Below are 17,372 nucleotides of genomic sequence, written 5' to 3'. Positions count from 1 at the left end.
AATATTCCTTTTTCTGAAGTCCACTTTGATATTGATCAGACCACTCCAGCTTTCTTTCATTTATTATTTACATGGCTTATCTTTTCCCATCCTTTGTCTTTAATCTAAGTCTATAAAAGTGTTTTTCTTGGATAGCATATAGTTGAGGCTTTTCTCTCTAAGCTGACAATTGTTGCCATTTAATTGCCATGTTTAAGCTGTTTGTTCTCACATTATTATGTGACTAGGCTTAAATTTACCAGTGTGCTGATTGCTATTTGTCTTGTTATTTGTCTTTTTTTCTCTCCTTTTCTGCCTTCTTTTGAATTAATCAAGTATTTTATATGATGCCATTTTATCTCTTTATTAGCTTATTAACCATATACCTCTTTGGTTTTAGTGGTCGCTTTAGAGCATATAATGTACATCTTGAATTTATCACAGATAATTTTCAGTAAATTATGCCACTTCATATGTAGTTTAAGAATCTTACATAGTAGTTTTAATTTTTCTCCCTTTTGTCCTTTTTGCTGTTTTTGTCATATGTTTTATACTAATACATGTGTTAAAACTTAACACATTTTTTAAAAATAGTCATCTTGTATAGCAGAGGTCAACAAATCATGGCCCATAATCAGTCTTTTTGTAAAGCTTTCATTGATACATAGCCATGTGTGTCCCATCTGTGGCTGTCATGCTACAGTTGAGTAATTGTAACAGAAACTGGCCTGAAAGCCTATGGTATTTAATATCTGACCATTTAAAACTCTTATAAACCCGTTTTAAAGAAAGGAAAAATTGGAGAATTTTTTTCAAATATTTACCATTTCTGGTGCTCTTCATTCCTTTATGTATGGTCCAATGACTTTCCTTTTGCCTGAAGAACTTTCTTTAATATATCTTGTAACATAGGCTACAGGCATTCTCTCATTTTGTTTGTCTGTAACCTGCCCGCATTTTATAGTTACTTTTGCTGGGTATAGAATTTATGATGTGCCTTAGTGTTTTTTGTCCTTGTTTGTATCTTGCTTCTGGTTTATTGAGCTGCTTTGATGTATTGAGCTTCTTCGATTTATAGTTTTCTTCAAGTTTAGCATAATTTTGGCCATTAATTTCTTTTGATATTTTTTGTCTAAGTTCCCCTCCCTTTTTTCCCTTATGACACCAATTATATTAGATCACTGTCTAGTTCCAAAAGTCAATGATCCTGTTTTCATTTTTTTTCTTTTTTAACTTTCTGAGTTTCCTTTTGGATAGTTTCAATTATTGTCTTTAAATTCTCTCATCTGCAGTGTCTAATCTGTTAGACCCATCTGGTGACATACTCACTTTTGATACTGTATTTTTTGTTTCTAGAAATTGTATTTTTTACATTTTTGGCTGTTTGTTTTCCATTTATCTCTTCATTATGTTCATCTTTACCTTTAAATCTTTGAGCATGTTTCATAGTTTTAATGTAATTACTAATTCTACCATTTCTGTAATTTCTGGATGTGCTTCTATTGGAGTTATATTCTGCTTCTTTGCATAAGAAATCAGTTTAATTGGATTTGACTTGTATATGTTGAATGCTAGATTTTCTGGTATTCATTTAAAGAGTTAAACTTTGGCAAGCAGTCAAGTTATTTATAAATCAGTTTTATTCATTTGTGACTTTTTTCATCTTCTTTAGGACTAGTATAGAGTAGATGTAGATCTAGTTTGTATACCTTTGTATAGCTCCAGCTCAGCCCCACTACTAATTGGGGGTGTTCTGAGACTGCTGAGTGCCCATGTATTCAACAAAGTCTCTCTAGTTTGGTTTGTGGGAATTCTAACAATGTATAGTCCTGTGTGAGCTCTGTGACTTGTTTCAATTACAGTTCACTATTTGTTGTTCTTTCCCCAGCTGTTGTTCTTTGCATCTCAGCAAAATCACTGCTGTGCTTGGGATTCCCCTCTGGCATCAGTCTAGAGGCAGCCCCCCAGTGAAAGCTGGGATGTACTTGGGCTCACCTTCTTTGTGTTCCTCCTTTTAGGAAGTAGTCTTACTCTGCTTATTTTCCAAAGTCAGAAAACAGGTTTTTTTTCATACATTTTTTTCATTTTCTAGTTGTTTGTAACAGGAAAGTAAATATAAACCTTGGTACTCCTTGGTACTCAGAAGCAAAAATCCCATAAAATAATTTGCAGTGGCTACAAAGATATTGTACAACATGATTTTAGATATATATATAAATGATGAGGAAATGGGATAAAAGGAAATATTAAGGTGTGTAGGTCTATCTAGTAAAATCATATACAAGATCAAGACATAAAGTGTATATTCTGTGTACCTTTGCTGTCATTAAGGTCTCCCATGAATTTGGCTTTGATCTTCCCAGAAGTCAAAACAAAGAAACACAATCAGTTACAAAGTTTACAGTATCCACAGCATTAAAATAAATGTGATGATTGTGAGAGACACAACTTTTCCTGGTACCAAGATTCATGAGGGAACATTCTTTCAGGCATTTTTATAAAGTGAACGCTGTGTCATATGGAACAGTGATCCCAGACCTGACTTGCATTTCATACAGCATCCAGAGAGCTTTTTGGAAAGCCCAGACACTGATGTAAGAAATCAGAATCTTAAAAGGGTGGGCCTTGAAATCTGTGTTTTCAAAAGCCTTGTGTGGTTTCTGAAGTTAATGCTAGCTTAGGAATGTCAAACATCCAGAAATAGCAAAATTAAATCAAACGGTATTTAGTAAACTGCATTTTGTATACAAGAAAAGTTCAGGAACTGTGAGCATTCAAACTCAAAGTCTGATAGCTCAGGGACATGATTTATAAGAAATACCTAATAAAGTGAAAATAAGGAAGTTGTTTACCCTTTGCAATGATTGGTTTTGACAATGTGGATTTCCAGATGATGGATGACTATCTTATTGGTTAAAAGTGATTATCTTACCCCATTTTTAGGAATATGACTTAAGTTTCTTTCATGATTATCAGAGGCATTTACCAGAGTGGCCCAAGTAAACAAGTTTGCTTGTTTTACAGAAAAAGCTAGATCAAGTTTCACTTATGTGGCTTAAATGGTCTTATCTGCTCGGAGAATTTTCAAGTCCAGTCTCCATTTTGTATTTTGTTTTAACAGAAACAGCTGATAATTTGGACTTACGTTCTCAGCAGTATCCCCAAATAAATAAAAGAGCAAAATATTCTGTGATTGTTTCTTATTCAGCCTGTGGCCAAATTACAGCTCAATAAAGGCAATTTCGTGAATGAACAAATCAATAAAATCCCAAATATGCAGAGTTCTGATCTACCTGTATCAGGGATAAAATTTAAAATATTCAGATAACTGAACAAACTGTACAGTTTCCAGAAAATTCTCTATACTTAGGCCATATTTTCTGTGTTCTTGCTGCAAAGTGAATATAGAGCTCTAGGTTATATTCATGCAATGTAAATTAGCAAGTGCATGCATATATTTTTGATAGGTGAAAGAGAAGCATGATTGATAACCTTAGAAAAACTAAAAAAAGTAATACTTATTCAATAAAGCTACCCACTTCCTGATAAATAAGTATAGAAATGAGTGGTGCAGGCAGGGAGTGCTAGGAGCTCAGTGGGGAGAGCATCTGTAGACTGAAACAATTGAAGTTGAGTCCTTATGTTTTGGAGTGAAAAAGCACATTGGAAAAGGGTATTTCTGTAGCTATGGTATGAGAAAAAAATTGAAAGAAATAACATAATTTTGGAAGTCTTGACTAATTGGAGTGAAAGGCTTAACCTGTTAGAGAAAAATGAAGTAGAATTGGGAAGATTTTTTTTATCCAGTTCATTAAATACCTTAATACCAGAATGTATTTGGGCCCTTTTTAAAGACAGAAAGGAAGATTAATCTACCTTGTATATCAAGTTAATTAGAATGGTATAGAATGTGGGAAAAGCTACCAGCTTCATGGTAGCACAGGCCTTGTGTGGGGGGCTAACAAGTTGTAGAGTAGGAAGATGAGCTTCAGGACAGCATTTCATGCAAACAAAAGAGTGGTTGGCTCATGCTGCCTTCTGATTTAGGAACACACACCCAACCTCCTGCGCAGGTCTAACTTTGCAACTTGCTTACATTCCTTTTTCAGAGGCACAGAGGACTATTCATGTTTCCTGAATCACGTGGTTTGTGCTTCCCCATAACTTTTTTTTTCCCCCCCATAACTTTTTATTTCACCCACTTTTATTTCTCCTCTTGTACCTTCACCTTCCCACCCTCATGCTCACACTGTTTGGGATCCTTGCTAATCTTAAATATTTCCCGTTCTATGAAATCGTCCTTGTCCCTGTGCAAACTTTATACAGCATTAGCCCAGACTTTATATAACCTCATACATTTTATATAACATTTAGCCTTTTGTATTTCTTCTTTAACATATTTTATTTTACGTTATCGTGTGAAATGTTATCCCCTGATTTCATTCTGTATTCTTTGAGCTCAGGGACTTACAATCTCTTGCTTATCATAATTCCTAGAGCACCTAACAAAGACTTCATATGTGTTTGTGCTTTATTAAATCTTTTTAGAACTGGATAAATAGTGGCCAGGAAAAAACTGAATTAGATTTATCATAAAAAGACATAATTAAGATATATTCTTACAGTATATATATTCACAGTTACCAAGAAATGCAGTCTATATATATGGATTTGACTTCATAAAGTTAGTCATCGCTTGTAAGATCTTTTAGCAGCACAGTCACCTAATGCCAACATGACTGGCCTAGAGCACGTGCCAAGCACACTTTCTCTATAAAGGACCAGGTGGTAAATCCATGGTCTTCACCACATTATTCTTGGTTTCACAGCAGGCTGTGGCCAGATTTGGCCTGCTAGTTGCCTGTGATCTAGTTTGTGAATCACTTATTCCTTTTTGGTATTTGTTTTTTCTTTACCTCTGTTAGCATAAAAGCTTTTTGTTTTTATCATGTTTCAGTTGGTTCCTTAGCAAACTTCCACTGACAGTCCATCCTGTAAAACAGTATCATAAAAACAGACAACCAGCGTTGTGCCTCTCATGTCATACAATTGGAAATGAACAGCACTCCTTTTGAGCATTTCTGAAGTCTTTATCTTGTAGGTATATATATTAGTATAGATAGATACCTTTATTTTAAAGATTTATACTGAAATATTTACAGACAAATGGATTTCATATTAAAAAAAACCCCACTGGGGACACAAAGAGTAAGTGAAAGTATGTAAGTCAGGGGTTCGCAGACTTTTTCTGTAAAGAGCCAGGCAGTAATATCTTTGGCCTGGCAGCCATATAGCCTCTGCTGTCAGCCAGGTCTGCCATTGTTACCCCACAGCACCATAAACGATATGTAGATCAGTGAGCCTGACTGTGTGCTAATATACCTATTTACAAAAACAAACAACAACCAGATTTGGCCTGTGGGTCAGACCCCTGGTCTGGGTGATAGAAGGTTGGCCACAGGTTGGTCATGGGTACATAGGTATATCTGTTACTACTGTTTTGTGTGTATGAAATATTCCATAATAAAAAGCTGAGACAAGTTTCTTTTAAAGATAGGTTTATACAAAGAAAAGACTTGTCCTTAAACAGTTTATTTAAAAGTACTCATAGCAATTGTTTAATCTCTTCTGAAATCATTTCCATACTAGCTTCACTGCAGTCTTCAGTGCAACAGTATGAGGAAAAAAACACCCAAATAAAGCAGTTGCTTGTGAAAACCAAAAAAGAACTGGCAGATTCAAAGCAAGCAGTATGTTAATTTCCCACTTTCATATTTTAGTACTTATTCATAGCATATTTATGAATGACCTCTTTTTTTAACTTAACCACTATACTTATTCTATAGGAAACTGATCATTTAATACTCCAAGCATCTTTAAAGGGCGAGTTGGAGGCAAGCCAGCAGCAAGTAGAAATCTGTAAAGTAAGATTCTTTTTACTTTTCCAGATTTAAAAAAATTCTCCATGTAGAATTAAGGTACCATTTAGGAGTTTTCCTAAATATCCTCATATGCATGCACATTTTTTTTTCCTAAATATGCTTCCTCAACGTTTTGAGGAAAGGGAAGCAATAAGCCAAATATGGCATATAACTGGGGTGTAGCTTAAGCTAGATTCTTTCCATGTATCTGAAAATGTGTAATACAGTAAGAGCAGTGAAACATGAGTAAACATGGCCCTAGACCTGTATCTGAACCTCCTAACTTATAGTTCAGTTACAGGAATCAGTTTATAAAATACTTTATGTTATACTTTCATATGTTTACATTATTATTTTGTATTTATCTGTTATACTTGAGGTATTTAAACAGTGAACTGTAAATATAGTCTGGAATTATTTCTTGATTGATTTTTTTTCTGGATTTCTGATTTCAGAAAAAATTTATTGAGAAAATGTTCTACTCATACTGTCTTTACTCTTTCAATAATAATAGATTAAAATTTCTTTATTATGCCCTTTGTATATACTTGTGTCTCAAACGTGAAGTCTGTTTTTAAGGAAAGTCTGTTTAACCATGAAGATGTAGTTTACCAGGACTTAACTGAAAGATTTTTGCCCCCAGATTCAGTTGGCTGAAATAACATCTGAGAAACACAAAGTTCACGAGCACCTGAAGACCTCTGCGGACCAGCACCAGCGCACACTGAGCACGTACCAGCAGCGAGTGGCAGCCCTTCAGGAAGAGTGTCACTCTGCCAAGGTGCGTTCCTCACACGGAAGCCATGTGGCTTCATCAGCTAGCACGTAGTTTACCTGGGGGCAGTGGTCTCGCTTTTTAGTGTTGCTGTTTTTTAAGAGTACTTGTTAGATAAATACCTGACCTTAACCCAACCCCGTCCCAACCCTGTCACTTAGATAACTTTGTTTTTATGAAAAGGGAAGACATGGGTATGTGTTGTTACATTCCAACCTTGTTTTATAATTTCTGTAGGAAAGCTACTACTCTTTTTAATTTTTTATTTAAAAAGTATCACAGTTCTTTCTGAGGTCTAAATGATTATAAGATCATATTCTAATAGAATGGCTATGAGGCCCACTGTCTTACCTACACCATAGGAAACAGAGTAGAGTAGTTTTGTTAAAGGTGCAGCTCCTGCCAAAGCAATCGTGGCAAAAGGGTCCCATGGTTTACTCATGGGCAATCACACAAAGTGGAAGACCTAGAATTTAACTTTTCCCTCTGTCATTTGAAATTTAAAGTTCAAATATCTTAATTTCTTTGAATTTTTGTATTTATAAATAGAGGCAGTACTATAAGTGAAAATCGTTCTAAAATTCCAAAAGCAAATAGAGCCATTATAAAGTTTATGGGTGGTAAATTAATCATCCAGGGAAGAAAACATGGTAGGAACATACCTCTTGTCACACAATATTGTATCATTCAAAGGCTTTAAAAAAAAGTGCAAGGCCAGCAGAAGTGTACTTTTTAGGGAGTGTTTGAGGGTGAAAGAGTGTCAGCTGTTTTCAAAAACAGGTCTTCATCTTAACTCATTAATCTCTAAAAGAAAATAGGGGGATCATGTTAACAATAGAAAATGTTTTCTCTCTTTTAAATGTTATAGGCAGAACAAGCCGCTATAACCTCTGAATTTGAGAGCTACAAAGTCCGAGTTCATAATGTTCTAAAACAACAGAAAAGTAAATCTATGTCTCAGACTGAAACCGAGGGAGCTAAACAAGAAAGGTAAAGTCTAAAAAAGAAACAGGCAGGGTTTCCCCCCCCTCAAGATAGGACCTCCATCAAATAGGTTGAAAACCTCTACTTTGATTTCTTTTGGCTGTGGAATTTTACATGTTATTACCATTGAGAACAGAGTTTCTCAGCTTCATTGTGTCTCTAGACAGCAACAGGGAAATGTGTCTCCCAAGGGCCCTGTAACAAACTCAGAGAGACGTGCTATAAAGTGAGGCTCCAGTGTTTGAGATGTAGCTTCATCTTATAGTAGGATCTGCTCATAGTAGAAATATAGGCATTAAAGTTACATGATGATTAGCTTTTCCAATTTTGAGAATTTAGAAGTAGAAGCATAAAAATGCTTCCTTGATGTACTTACTTACCACTAACTAAGCTAAACAGAAGTTGCTTAAAAACATTTTACTTATTTCAAAAAGTTTTAAATGAATTACTAAATTTTGGTCTGAAATTGGATTTTTTTTCTTAAATGTATGAACATCTAATTACTTGTTTTAGTAGTATATTTTTTAATGCTTTTTATTGAAAACTAACATACAGATCCCTTTTGTAAATTATTCAGAAATATACTAGGATATATTTATAAAAATATACTAGAGATATATATAAAATACATACATTTTTATACATATGTAAAAATATACTAGAAATAGGTAGGGCATGTCATAGCATGTGTGTTTTGTTTTCCTAAGGAGAGGTTTAGGGTTCAAAGCAATTGTACATCTGGCTCCTGCTGTTCGAAGTAGGACTAAATACCCTGCTAGGTTTATATGTTTATGAAGGTGTTACTTTTTGTTTATGTATCTACTAAGTATGGAAACTGTAGGTTGAAAAATAAGGAGATGTTTTCTCTATCAGTAGTTCATCTTAAAGCTGAAGTTGAATATTGACACGCTTAATAAGATGTCATCATTTGCAAGTGTCATTTTTGAACATGCTAGAATTTGGGGTTCAAATCATTTTAATGTAAATGTTTTACATTTCTTCTACTTTCTCATACATTAAATACTTTTTTTAAAAAAAGAAACTAATAGTGTATTGAACTAGTTACAAAACTCTTGGTTTTAACTGTTTTTGTCTAAGGGCTTTCACTATAATTTGGTGTAATATACTGTTTTCATAATGATTAGCTAAGAACTATATGATTTTAACTAATGGCATAGTCCTATAACATAAAGTAGGCTGTTTTGATGCCACTGAATGGTCTGTTCCATTGAAAGGAATAAATTCAAAGGCTTTTTTATAAATCTTTAGTGCCTAAAATCTAAAATCTGACTACAGTCTGTTGTATTATATTTAATCCTAGTCTTTGAATTCTTCCAATTATTACATTTCCTTTGGAATATCCACAGTAATAGCAGGAGTATGACATTGAAAGATTAAGTGAATAAAGTAAAACTTATCTGAAACCACAAAATAAGGTTTATTTCTTTCAAAACTTTGTTTCTGTTGTAGAGAACACCTGGAAATGCTGATTGACCAACTAAAAATCAAATTACAAGATTCCCAAAACAACTTACAGATCAGTGTATCTGAACTCCAGACATTACAGTCTGAGCACGATACTCTGCTGGAGAGGCACAACAAGATGCTGCAGGAGACAGTGTCTAAAGAGGCCGAGCTCCGGGAAAGGTGAGGGTGCTGGGGCACAGTCAGCATCCATGCCTGGCAGCAAGTTCTTTGCTGAAACTCCTCTTGTGTTGCTCCTTGAGATAAATACAAACTGAAAATAAGCAATAGGTATTTCTAAAGTCATGGTAATCTTACTTTTTCTACCTTAAAGTACCTACTCCCTGCCCTTCTATCATTTTGTACTTAGCTTTTTTAACAATAGTTAATTTTATCTGCTTATCCAGTATTATGTCTCTCCTATGGCCTTCATGGCCAGAATGTTTCCCTAAAGAAAAAGACACTACTTTCCAGCCCAGGTGTTAAATTACAAGCATTTTTCTTTCTTTCTAGAGGAAAACAACTACTGATTGGACAAGAATATTACTTAGTTTTACAACTGGATCTCAACTTGTCATATTGTTCTACCTTTGCTAATCAGTACTTTAAGTAAGGGCATTAGCAGAATAAATAGATTACTGTAAGCAAGGAACTTTGAGTTCCTGTAATAAAGAAATTAGATGGTAATATTTGTTATAAGGGAAAGAATTCTTCTTATCTCAGGTATGCTTACAATACGTGCCTACTGTTACGCTAATCCCCAAAGTGAAAGCACTTCTTTTCTTGATTAATCTTTTAGGTGTGATTTATATAAGTTAGTCAAGTAAATCAGGAGTTTCAGCCATGATCTGCCAGTTTTCTATTTGCCAGTCACCAGGGTTTATCATGACATTATGCTGTATGTAGTGATGCTTAACTTGATACTTAATGTCAGAAATTTCCAATACTTGTTCTTTACTCTAGAGAAGTCATTATAAGTCATTGCTAACACATTGCAGGTGATGCTTCTAAAGTAATCCAGTCATTCAGTAAATATTTTTTGAGCACTTACTATGTGCCAGTCACTCCTCTAAGTGCTGGAAAACTGTTCACAGCATTTTGAGATATCTTTAGGAATCTTCCCCCACTTCTTCAGAGTATTAAAAACTAAGGACATCATTACTGCCTGTGGCTTACAATAAAGAAACAGCCTTTGTTTTATATATTCTCCTCTTTAGGGAACATTTTAATATTCATAATTTCTCTGGATGAGATGGTATGGCTCTAGAGAAATAATTAGGCTGACCACCTAATCCTGCATGACCCAGAGGACCCAACTAATATACACACCCCAGTACCAGCTGGGGCAGAACAACAGGCTTCCATCAGCACAGTTGTTCAGGTGGGGGTTCAAGCTTTTAACTCTCAATAAGGTAAAGTCAGAAGTGTCATTTATATTGCCTGAAAACTAGCAGCCTTAGCCCACCTATAAAATATAGCTTTTATCTTAGAAAATTGTTGTGACTACTGATGGTTTTTCCTCCACTTTCTTGATAAATATTATTTAAACAAAATGCTTGAAGAAAAATGCAAGTTAGCGGTATAGCATCTACACTAGCCTTCTCTAAATTCATCAATATGAGCTTGGCAATTTAAGATACTTTTCTGAAACATATGGTATTTTTGTTGCTTGTTTCCCTTTAGCCACTAAATCTTGTTCTAAAACCATACCTGATATGTACATTGGGAAAAGATCCTGGAAAGTAACATGGTAAATGCTAAACCATTAACAACGTTTACCCCCGGGAAATAGCATTACACTGTGGGGGTTGGGAGTGAACAAAAGAGGGCTCTCACTTTTTCCTATAATTGGTTCTGAACTGCCTGAATTTTTATGAGAGCACTTACAGATCCCTTGCATGAGAAGAAAATGTATTTTTCACCAAAGCCAAACAAAAAACATCAACAGTACAAGTGAACCATTAAAAATAGTGGTTGCCAAATTGTAGGTCCTTTGGCTAGTATCAGGCTGACTACATAAAAATTGTATGGCCAGCGGACACATGAAGAGATACCTAACCATTACTAATTGTCTGAAATGCAAATCAAAACCACACTGAGATGTCTCCTCTCACCTCTTAGAGTGGCTAATATCAAAAGACAAGAAATAAAGAATAATCACAACAGATACCACAGCAATACAAAGAATCACTAGATAATTCTTTGAAAATTTATATGCCAATGAATTGGACACCCTAGATGAAATGGACAACTTTCTAGAAAAATAGAACCAAAACTGACCCAGGAAGAAACAGAAAATCTGAACAGACCAATTATCAGCAGTGAAATTGAGCTGGTAATCAAAAAATTCCCAAAAAACAAATACCAGGTACTGATGACTCCACAGATGAATTCTACCAAACATTTAAAGAAGACCTAATACCCATCCTTCTTAAAGTATTCCAAAAAGTAGAAGAGGGAATGCTTCCAAACTCATTTTATGAGTCTTGTGTCACTCTAATACCAAAGACAAAGATGCCACAAAAAAAGAAAATTATAGACCAAATATCTCTGATGAAATATATGCAGAAATCCTCAATAAAATATTAACAAACCAAAGTCACAAATACATCAAAAAGATCATCCATCATGACCAAGTGGGATTTATTCCATGAATGCAAGGATATAGTATTCGTAAATCAATCAATATTATACACATCAACAAATAGGATAGAGACCACATGATCATCTCAATAGATGCTGAAAAAGCATTTGTCAAAATTCAACATCCAGTCTTAATAAGAACTCTGAACCAAGTGAGTATAAAGGGAATATACCTCACATAATAAATGCTATATATGACAAACCCACAGCTAACGTCATACTCAATGGTGAAAAACTTAAAGCTTTTCCTCTAAAATCAGGAACAAGACAGGTATGCCCACTCTCACCACTTTAGTTCAACATAGTACTGGGGGTCAGCCATGGCAATCAGACAACACACAGATAAAAGGCATCCAAATTAGTAAGGAAAAAATTAAATTCTCACTGTTTGCAGATGACATGATATTATACATAGGAAACCCTAAAGACTTCACCAAAAAACTATTAGAACTAATAACTGAATTCAGCAAAGTTGCCGGAGACAAAATTAACACATAGAAATCTGCTGCATTCCTATATACTAACAATGAACTAGCAGAAAGAGAAACCAGGAAAACAACTCCATTTACAATTGCATCAAAAAGAATAAAATACCTACGAGTAAACCTAACTAAGGAAGTGAATGACCTGTACATTGAAAACTGTAAGACACTCATGAGAGAAATTAAAAAAGAAACCAATAAATGGAAATCTATGACGTGTTCATGGATAGAAAGAACTAATTCAGTCAAAATGGCCATCCTGCCCAAAGCAATTTACAGATTCAATGCAATCCCTATCAAAATACTAATAGCATTCTTCAGCGAACTGGAACAAATAGTTCTAAAATTCATATGGAACCACAAAAGACCCCGAATAGCCAAAGCAATCCTGAGAAGGAAGAATAAAGCAGGGGGATTACACTCCGTGACCTCAGGCTCTACTGCAGAGCTATACAGTAATCAAGACAGTTTGGTACTGTCAGAAGAATAGACCCATAGACCAGTGGAACAGTATCCCAGAAATAAACCCAGGCATATATGATCAATTAATATCTGAGAAAGGAGCCATGAATATACAGTGGGGAAAAGATAGCCTTTTCAATAACTGGTGTTGGAAAAATAGAACAGCTGCATGTAAGAGAATGAAACTGAATTATTCTCTAACTCCATGTACAAAAATAAACAAAATGGATCAAAGACCTGAATGTAAGTCATGAAACTATAAAATTCGTGGAAGAAAACAGGCAAAATCTCTTAAACATAAGTACAAACTATTTTTCCTGGACACATCTCCTCGGACAAGGGAAACGAAATGAACAGGTGGGACTACATCAAACTAAAAGGACTCTGGGTAGCAAAGGACACCATCAGCAGAACAAAAAGGCATAATATATTTGGAGAGAATATATTTGTAAATGACTCATCTGATAAGGGGTTAACATCCAAAATATCTAAAGAACTCACATGCCTCAACACCCAAAAAATAAATAATCCAATTAAAAAATAGGTGGAGGACCTGAACAGACATTTCTCCAAAGAAGTATGAATGGCCAACAGGCACATGAAAAGATGTTCCACATTACTAATCATCAGGGAAATGCAAATCAAAACCACAGTGATACCACCTCACAGAAGTTAAAATGGCTGCTATCCAAAAGACAAGAGACAACAAGTGTCAGTGAGGATGTGGAGAAAAGGGAATTCTTCTATACTGTTGGTGGGACTGTAAATTGATGCAGCCACTGTGGAAAGTAATATGGAAGTTCCTCAAAAAATTAAAAATACAAATACCATTTGATCAAGTAATTCCAGTTTATAGGAATTTACCTGAAGAAAACAAAATCCCTGATTTGAAAAGATAGATGCACCCCTATGTTTATTGCTGCACTATTTGCAATAGCCAAGATATGGAAGCAACCTACATGTTCATCAGTAGATGAATGGATAAAGAAGATGTAGTACATGTACACAATGGGATATTACTCAGCCATAAGAAGAAAACAAATCCTACCATTTGGAACAACATGGATGGAGCTAGAGGGTATTATGCTCAGTGAAATAAGCCAGGCGGAGAAAGACAAGTATCAAATGATATCCCTCATTTGTGGAGTATAACAATGAAGCAAAACTGAAGGAACAAAACAGCAGCAGGCTCACAGAACCCAAGAAGGGACTAGTGGTTAGGGGGAAGGAGGTGGGTAAGGTGGGTGAGGAGGGAGGGAGAAGGGGATTAAGGGACATTATGATTAGCACACACAATATAGGTATGTCACAGGGAAGGCAGTACAGCATGGAGAAGACAAGTAGTGACTCTATAGCATCTTACTACACTGATGGGCAGTGACTGCAATGGGGTATGGGGGGGGGACATGATAATTTGGGTGAATGTTAAAAGCACAATGTTCCTCATGTGAAATCTTCATTAGATTATATATCAGTGATACCTTAATTTAAAAATAACTTTTTTATGTTTTCAGGGTAATAGAGAAATGATATGTTAATCCTATATTTATATGAGTTACCATGTAAGATAGCCTAAAGAAGTGGACTAAGTATAATTATGTTCTAAATATAGCCGTATTTTCTGATAAACTGAAGAAAATTCCTTATCTGAACTGTTCTACACAGAAAATGATCTGAAGCAGATGATGGCCAGTGTCATTTCTTCTCTGGTTATCACACTAGTACCTTTCTGATGCACAGGAGAGAAGGTAGTTTGTACTGGTTCAGTAGATGTCTTAGGACTTACTCTCTTGTAGAACCCAGTTAAGAAAGGCTGAATAAGCATCTAAGTTGAATGAGCTCATGTAAAGTAAGTTCCTCTCGCCCTTCAGGTTGTGTTCAGTGCAGTCAGAAAACATGATGATGAAGTCTGACCACACGCAGACTGTGAGTCAGCTGACATCCCAGAACGAAGTCCTTCGCAACAGCTTCCGAGATCAAGTGCGACATCTGCAGGAAGAGCACAGGAGGACAATGGAGACCCTCCAGCAGCAGCTCTCCAGGGTGGAGGCTCAGCTTTTCCAGCTTAAGAGCGAACCGACCACAAGAAGTATGTATGTACACGTGGACACATCTGCTCATGTTCTCATGTATTTATGTCACTTAAATACATTCTTCACAAGTTCATGAGGAAATGGGAAATTTACCAGGGGACAACCATGTCAGTTCTGTGACTAATGAATTTTAGATATCCTTACAGAGAGGTACTTGAACCCTTTGAACCTTTCTTGATTTTACAGAAGCCTGTATAACCTCTTACAGCACTGATTTTCATGTATTTATTTCCCTCCATATGATATAGTATTTCCTTTTCTCTCACACTGACATACTGTCAGTCTCGTGACATGTGTCCAAATTCTAGTATTTACTGGATGTGTTTGGTGTTCTCCGTTGTTAGCCATCACATGTATCTATTGTGCAATTAGAAATGTCAGAAAATGAGGCTTAGAAACTCAAGCAGCACTGAACTTGTAGAATTGCCAGCTAATACGGCTTCTTCCCTTTCAAATTTCCAAGTAGAGTTTTAGTTCAACCACACCCAGTATCTTGTGGAAGAGATGGGTACATGTCAGCCAAGGTGAGGCTACACTTTGGTATTTGATATTGACTTTATGCTCAATGCTGCTGCTCTTGGAAAATGGTGGCACCAAGAGCATTAGCAGCTATCAGTCATTCGCCAGGATTGGAAACCAGCTTCAAGAAAATATAATGCATGGCAGGAGTCATCAAAGGAATTAACCAGCCAGAGAAATGCGGGTCACACAAGAGGCTGTGATGTAGGAATCAGCAGGGAACTAAGCAATTAGCAGAGGACCAGCCCAGGGGAGTACTTCAGCAGATGTAGCTGGAGGGATAATGTTTTCAAGGTGAGAGGAGGCCACTTCATGGGATGGAAAACAGATGAACTTTGAGTTAAAAGATCTGGGTTAGAATTCCAGTCCCAACCCGGCAATGAGACCCTGAGCAATGTCATTTAATGTGTTTGAAAGTGTCTTACAAGTGTTACACTTCTGTGCAAGTGTTTGTTACCAGTAAGCAGGAAAGCCTCACCTGGGAATTACAATAGATTAGTTCCCTGCCCTAGATTCTAGGCTCTTCTTGCTGAACTGGAGACTTGTGCGGGCAGTGGTGGGAACCAGCAGAGGTGACGGGGTAAGAGCAGATCAGCAAGAATGTGTGGTGAGCAGATGTCAGCAACTGTTACATCAGAAAGGATGTGGCTGGCAGAAATGCCTGGTCTGGTTTAGAATCTGGTTTTAGCAGCGTTGTAGCTGTCTATATTATGTAATAGTTGATCTTAAGCTAGAAACAATTCATTTTATAGCTTCTGCAGAAATGACTTAAGTGGTTAAAAGTTCAGTAACTACATTTTTAAACTGTCTTAGCAGCTCTTCTTTATACACCATTTTCTTGTCTTCTAGTGACTAAAATTCCCTACTATTTGACATCCCTAGTATCATTTTAATTTTATTGTGTATCCCAGTTAATGCTGAGTCCATGATTTTGAACCATCTCACACTTAATCTTTACAATAAATTTAATAGGCCCAGCCTCTTCCCACCAATCTTTAAAGAATCTTCGAGAAAGGAGAAACACAGATCTTCCGCTTCTGGACATGCACACCGTAACTCGGGAGGAGGGAGAAGGAATGGAGACTGCCGACACTCAGTCTGTGTCCTCCACCGGCACTTACACCCAGTCATTGGAGCAGCTTCTTAATGCTCCAGAAGCTAGCATTGGTATGTTCCTCTGAGTAAATGTGTCTTTCTTACTGAATTCAAGCTTGACTAATGCTACTGTAAGTCATAAATGCTTTTTGAGCTACTCTAATAAAATTTATTTCATTATTCTACCCCTTTTCTAATGGAAAACTCTACTGCAAAATGAAACAGATGTTTTTGTTCTTGATTTTATGCCAGCTCTGCTCTAAGCTGGGCCAGAGATAGATGGTTGAAAGTCGCATAGTGGTATTAGAAGGAAGGGAAACTTCTCTCACCCAGTTAAGAAACTGATGGTTTTAGTTTATCCCCTTGATGAAGTAAGTAGTGCTAAATTCACCTTATTAAATATAATAAAGTTTTTGAATATTTTATTCTTAACCTCTAAGAATATTAGTGTGCAGAATTCAGGGAGAATCTGTCATCTTTCTGAGGTTTCAGGATCTGGAGTAAGGACTGTGTCCATGGTCACTCATTGCGGTGTGGCTGCAAGCTGCAGCCATCATTCCCTCAGGCCACGGCCCCAGTACCCAGGCCATGGCAGAGAGGCATTGCAGTAGAGTGGCACCAAACTTGGCTGTGGGATTTTTGCAAAAATTATTGATTTTGAGCACATTCCCTCATCTATAAAATTTGAGTGATAGTACCTATTCATCTTATATAAAATTCTCATATGTCCATGATGCATGTGATCAGTGAATGTTAATACTTCCCTCACTTATAAGAAAAATGACATAAGCTCTTGGGACATCAATAGATAGAGGAGGATGAGTAATGAAATGGATGAAATGATCTGTAAACACAGAACTAACATTTCAAAATTAGGGTTCATGGAGCTTGTGTTCAATTAGATAATATGCATTTATGGCAGACTCTGTCTTATCTGTGTTAAATTCAGCACAGA

General features: G+C 36.1%; 1 protein-coding gene across 3 annotated transcripts in view; it reads left to right on the top strand.

Moving 5' to 3' along the window:
* GCC2 (GRIP and coiled-coil domain containing 2) overlaps nucleotides 1-17,372 on the top strand; it is a 53,989-nt gene that overhangs the window by 25,972 nt on the left and 10,645 nt on the right. For 2 of the 3 annotated variants that reach the window (XM_037015596.2, XM_037015595.2), the window contains exons 14-20: nucleotides 5,629-5,729; nucleotides 5,826-5,903; nucleotides 6,544-6,681; nucleotides 7,544-7,665; nucleotides 9,130-9,306; nucleotides 14,582-14,799; nucleotides 16,295-16,489. In XM_037015596.2, the coding sequence (XP_036871491.2) occupies nucleotides 5,629-5,729; nucleotides 5,826-5,903; nucleotides 6,544-6,681; nucleotides 7,544-7,665; nucleotides 9,130-9,306; nucleotides 14,582-14,799; nucleotides 16,295-16,489 (1,029 nt within the window). Of the gene's footprint in view, nucleotides 1-5,628; nucleotides 5,730-5,825; nucleotides 5,904-6,543; nucleotides 6,682-7,543; nucleotides 7,666-9,129; nucleotides 9,307-14,581; nucleotides 14,804-16,294; nucleotides 16,490-17,372 lie in introns of those variants that run through there. The other variant, XM_073238778.1, reaches the window with a different exon arrangement.

Source organism: Manis javanica, chromosome 1, assembly GCF_040802235.1.
Source record: "Manis javanica isolate MJ-LG chromosome 1, MJ_LKY, whole genome shotgun sequence".
In the NCBI taxonomy this organism is placed as follows: domain Eukaryota; kingdom Metazoa; phylum Chordata; class Mammalia; order Pholidota; family Manidae; genus Manis; species Manis javanica.
The sequence above is the reverse complement of the archived record's forward strand: the minus strand, read 5'-3'. Positions and strand labels throughout refer to the sequence as shown.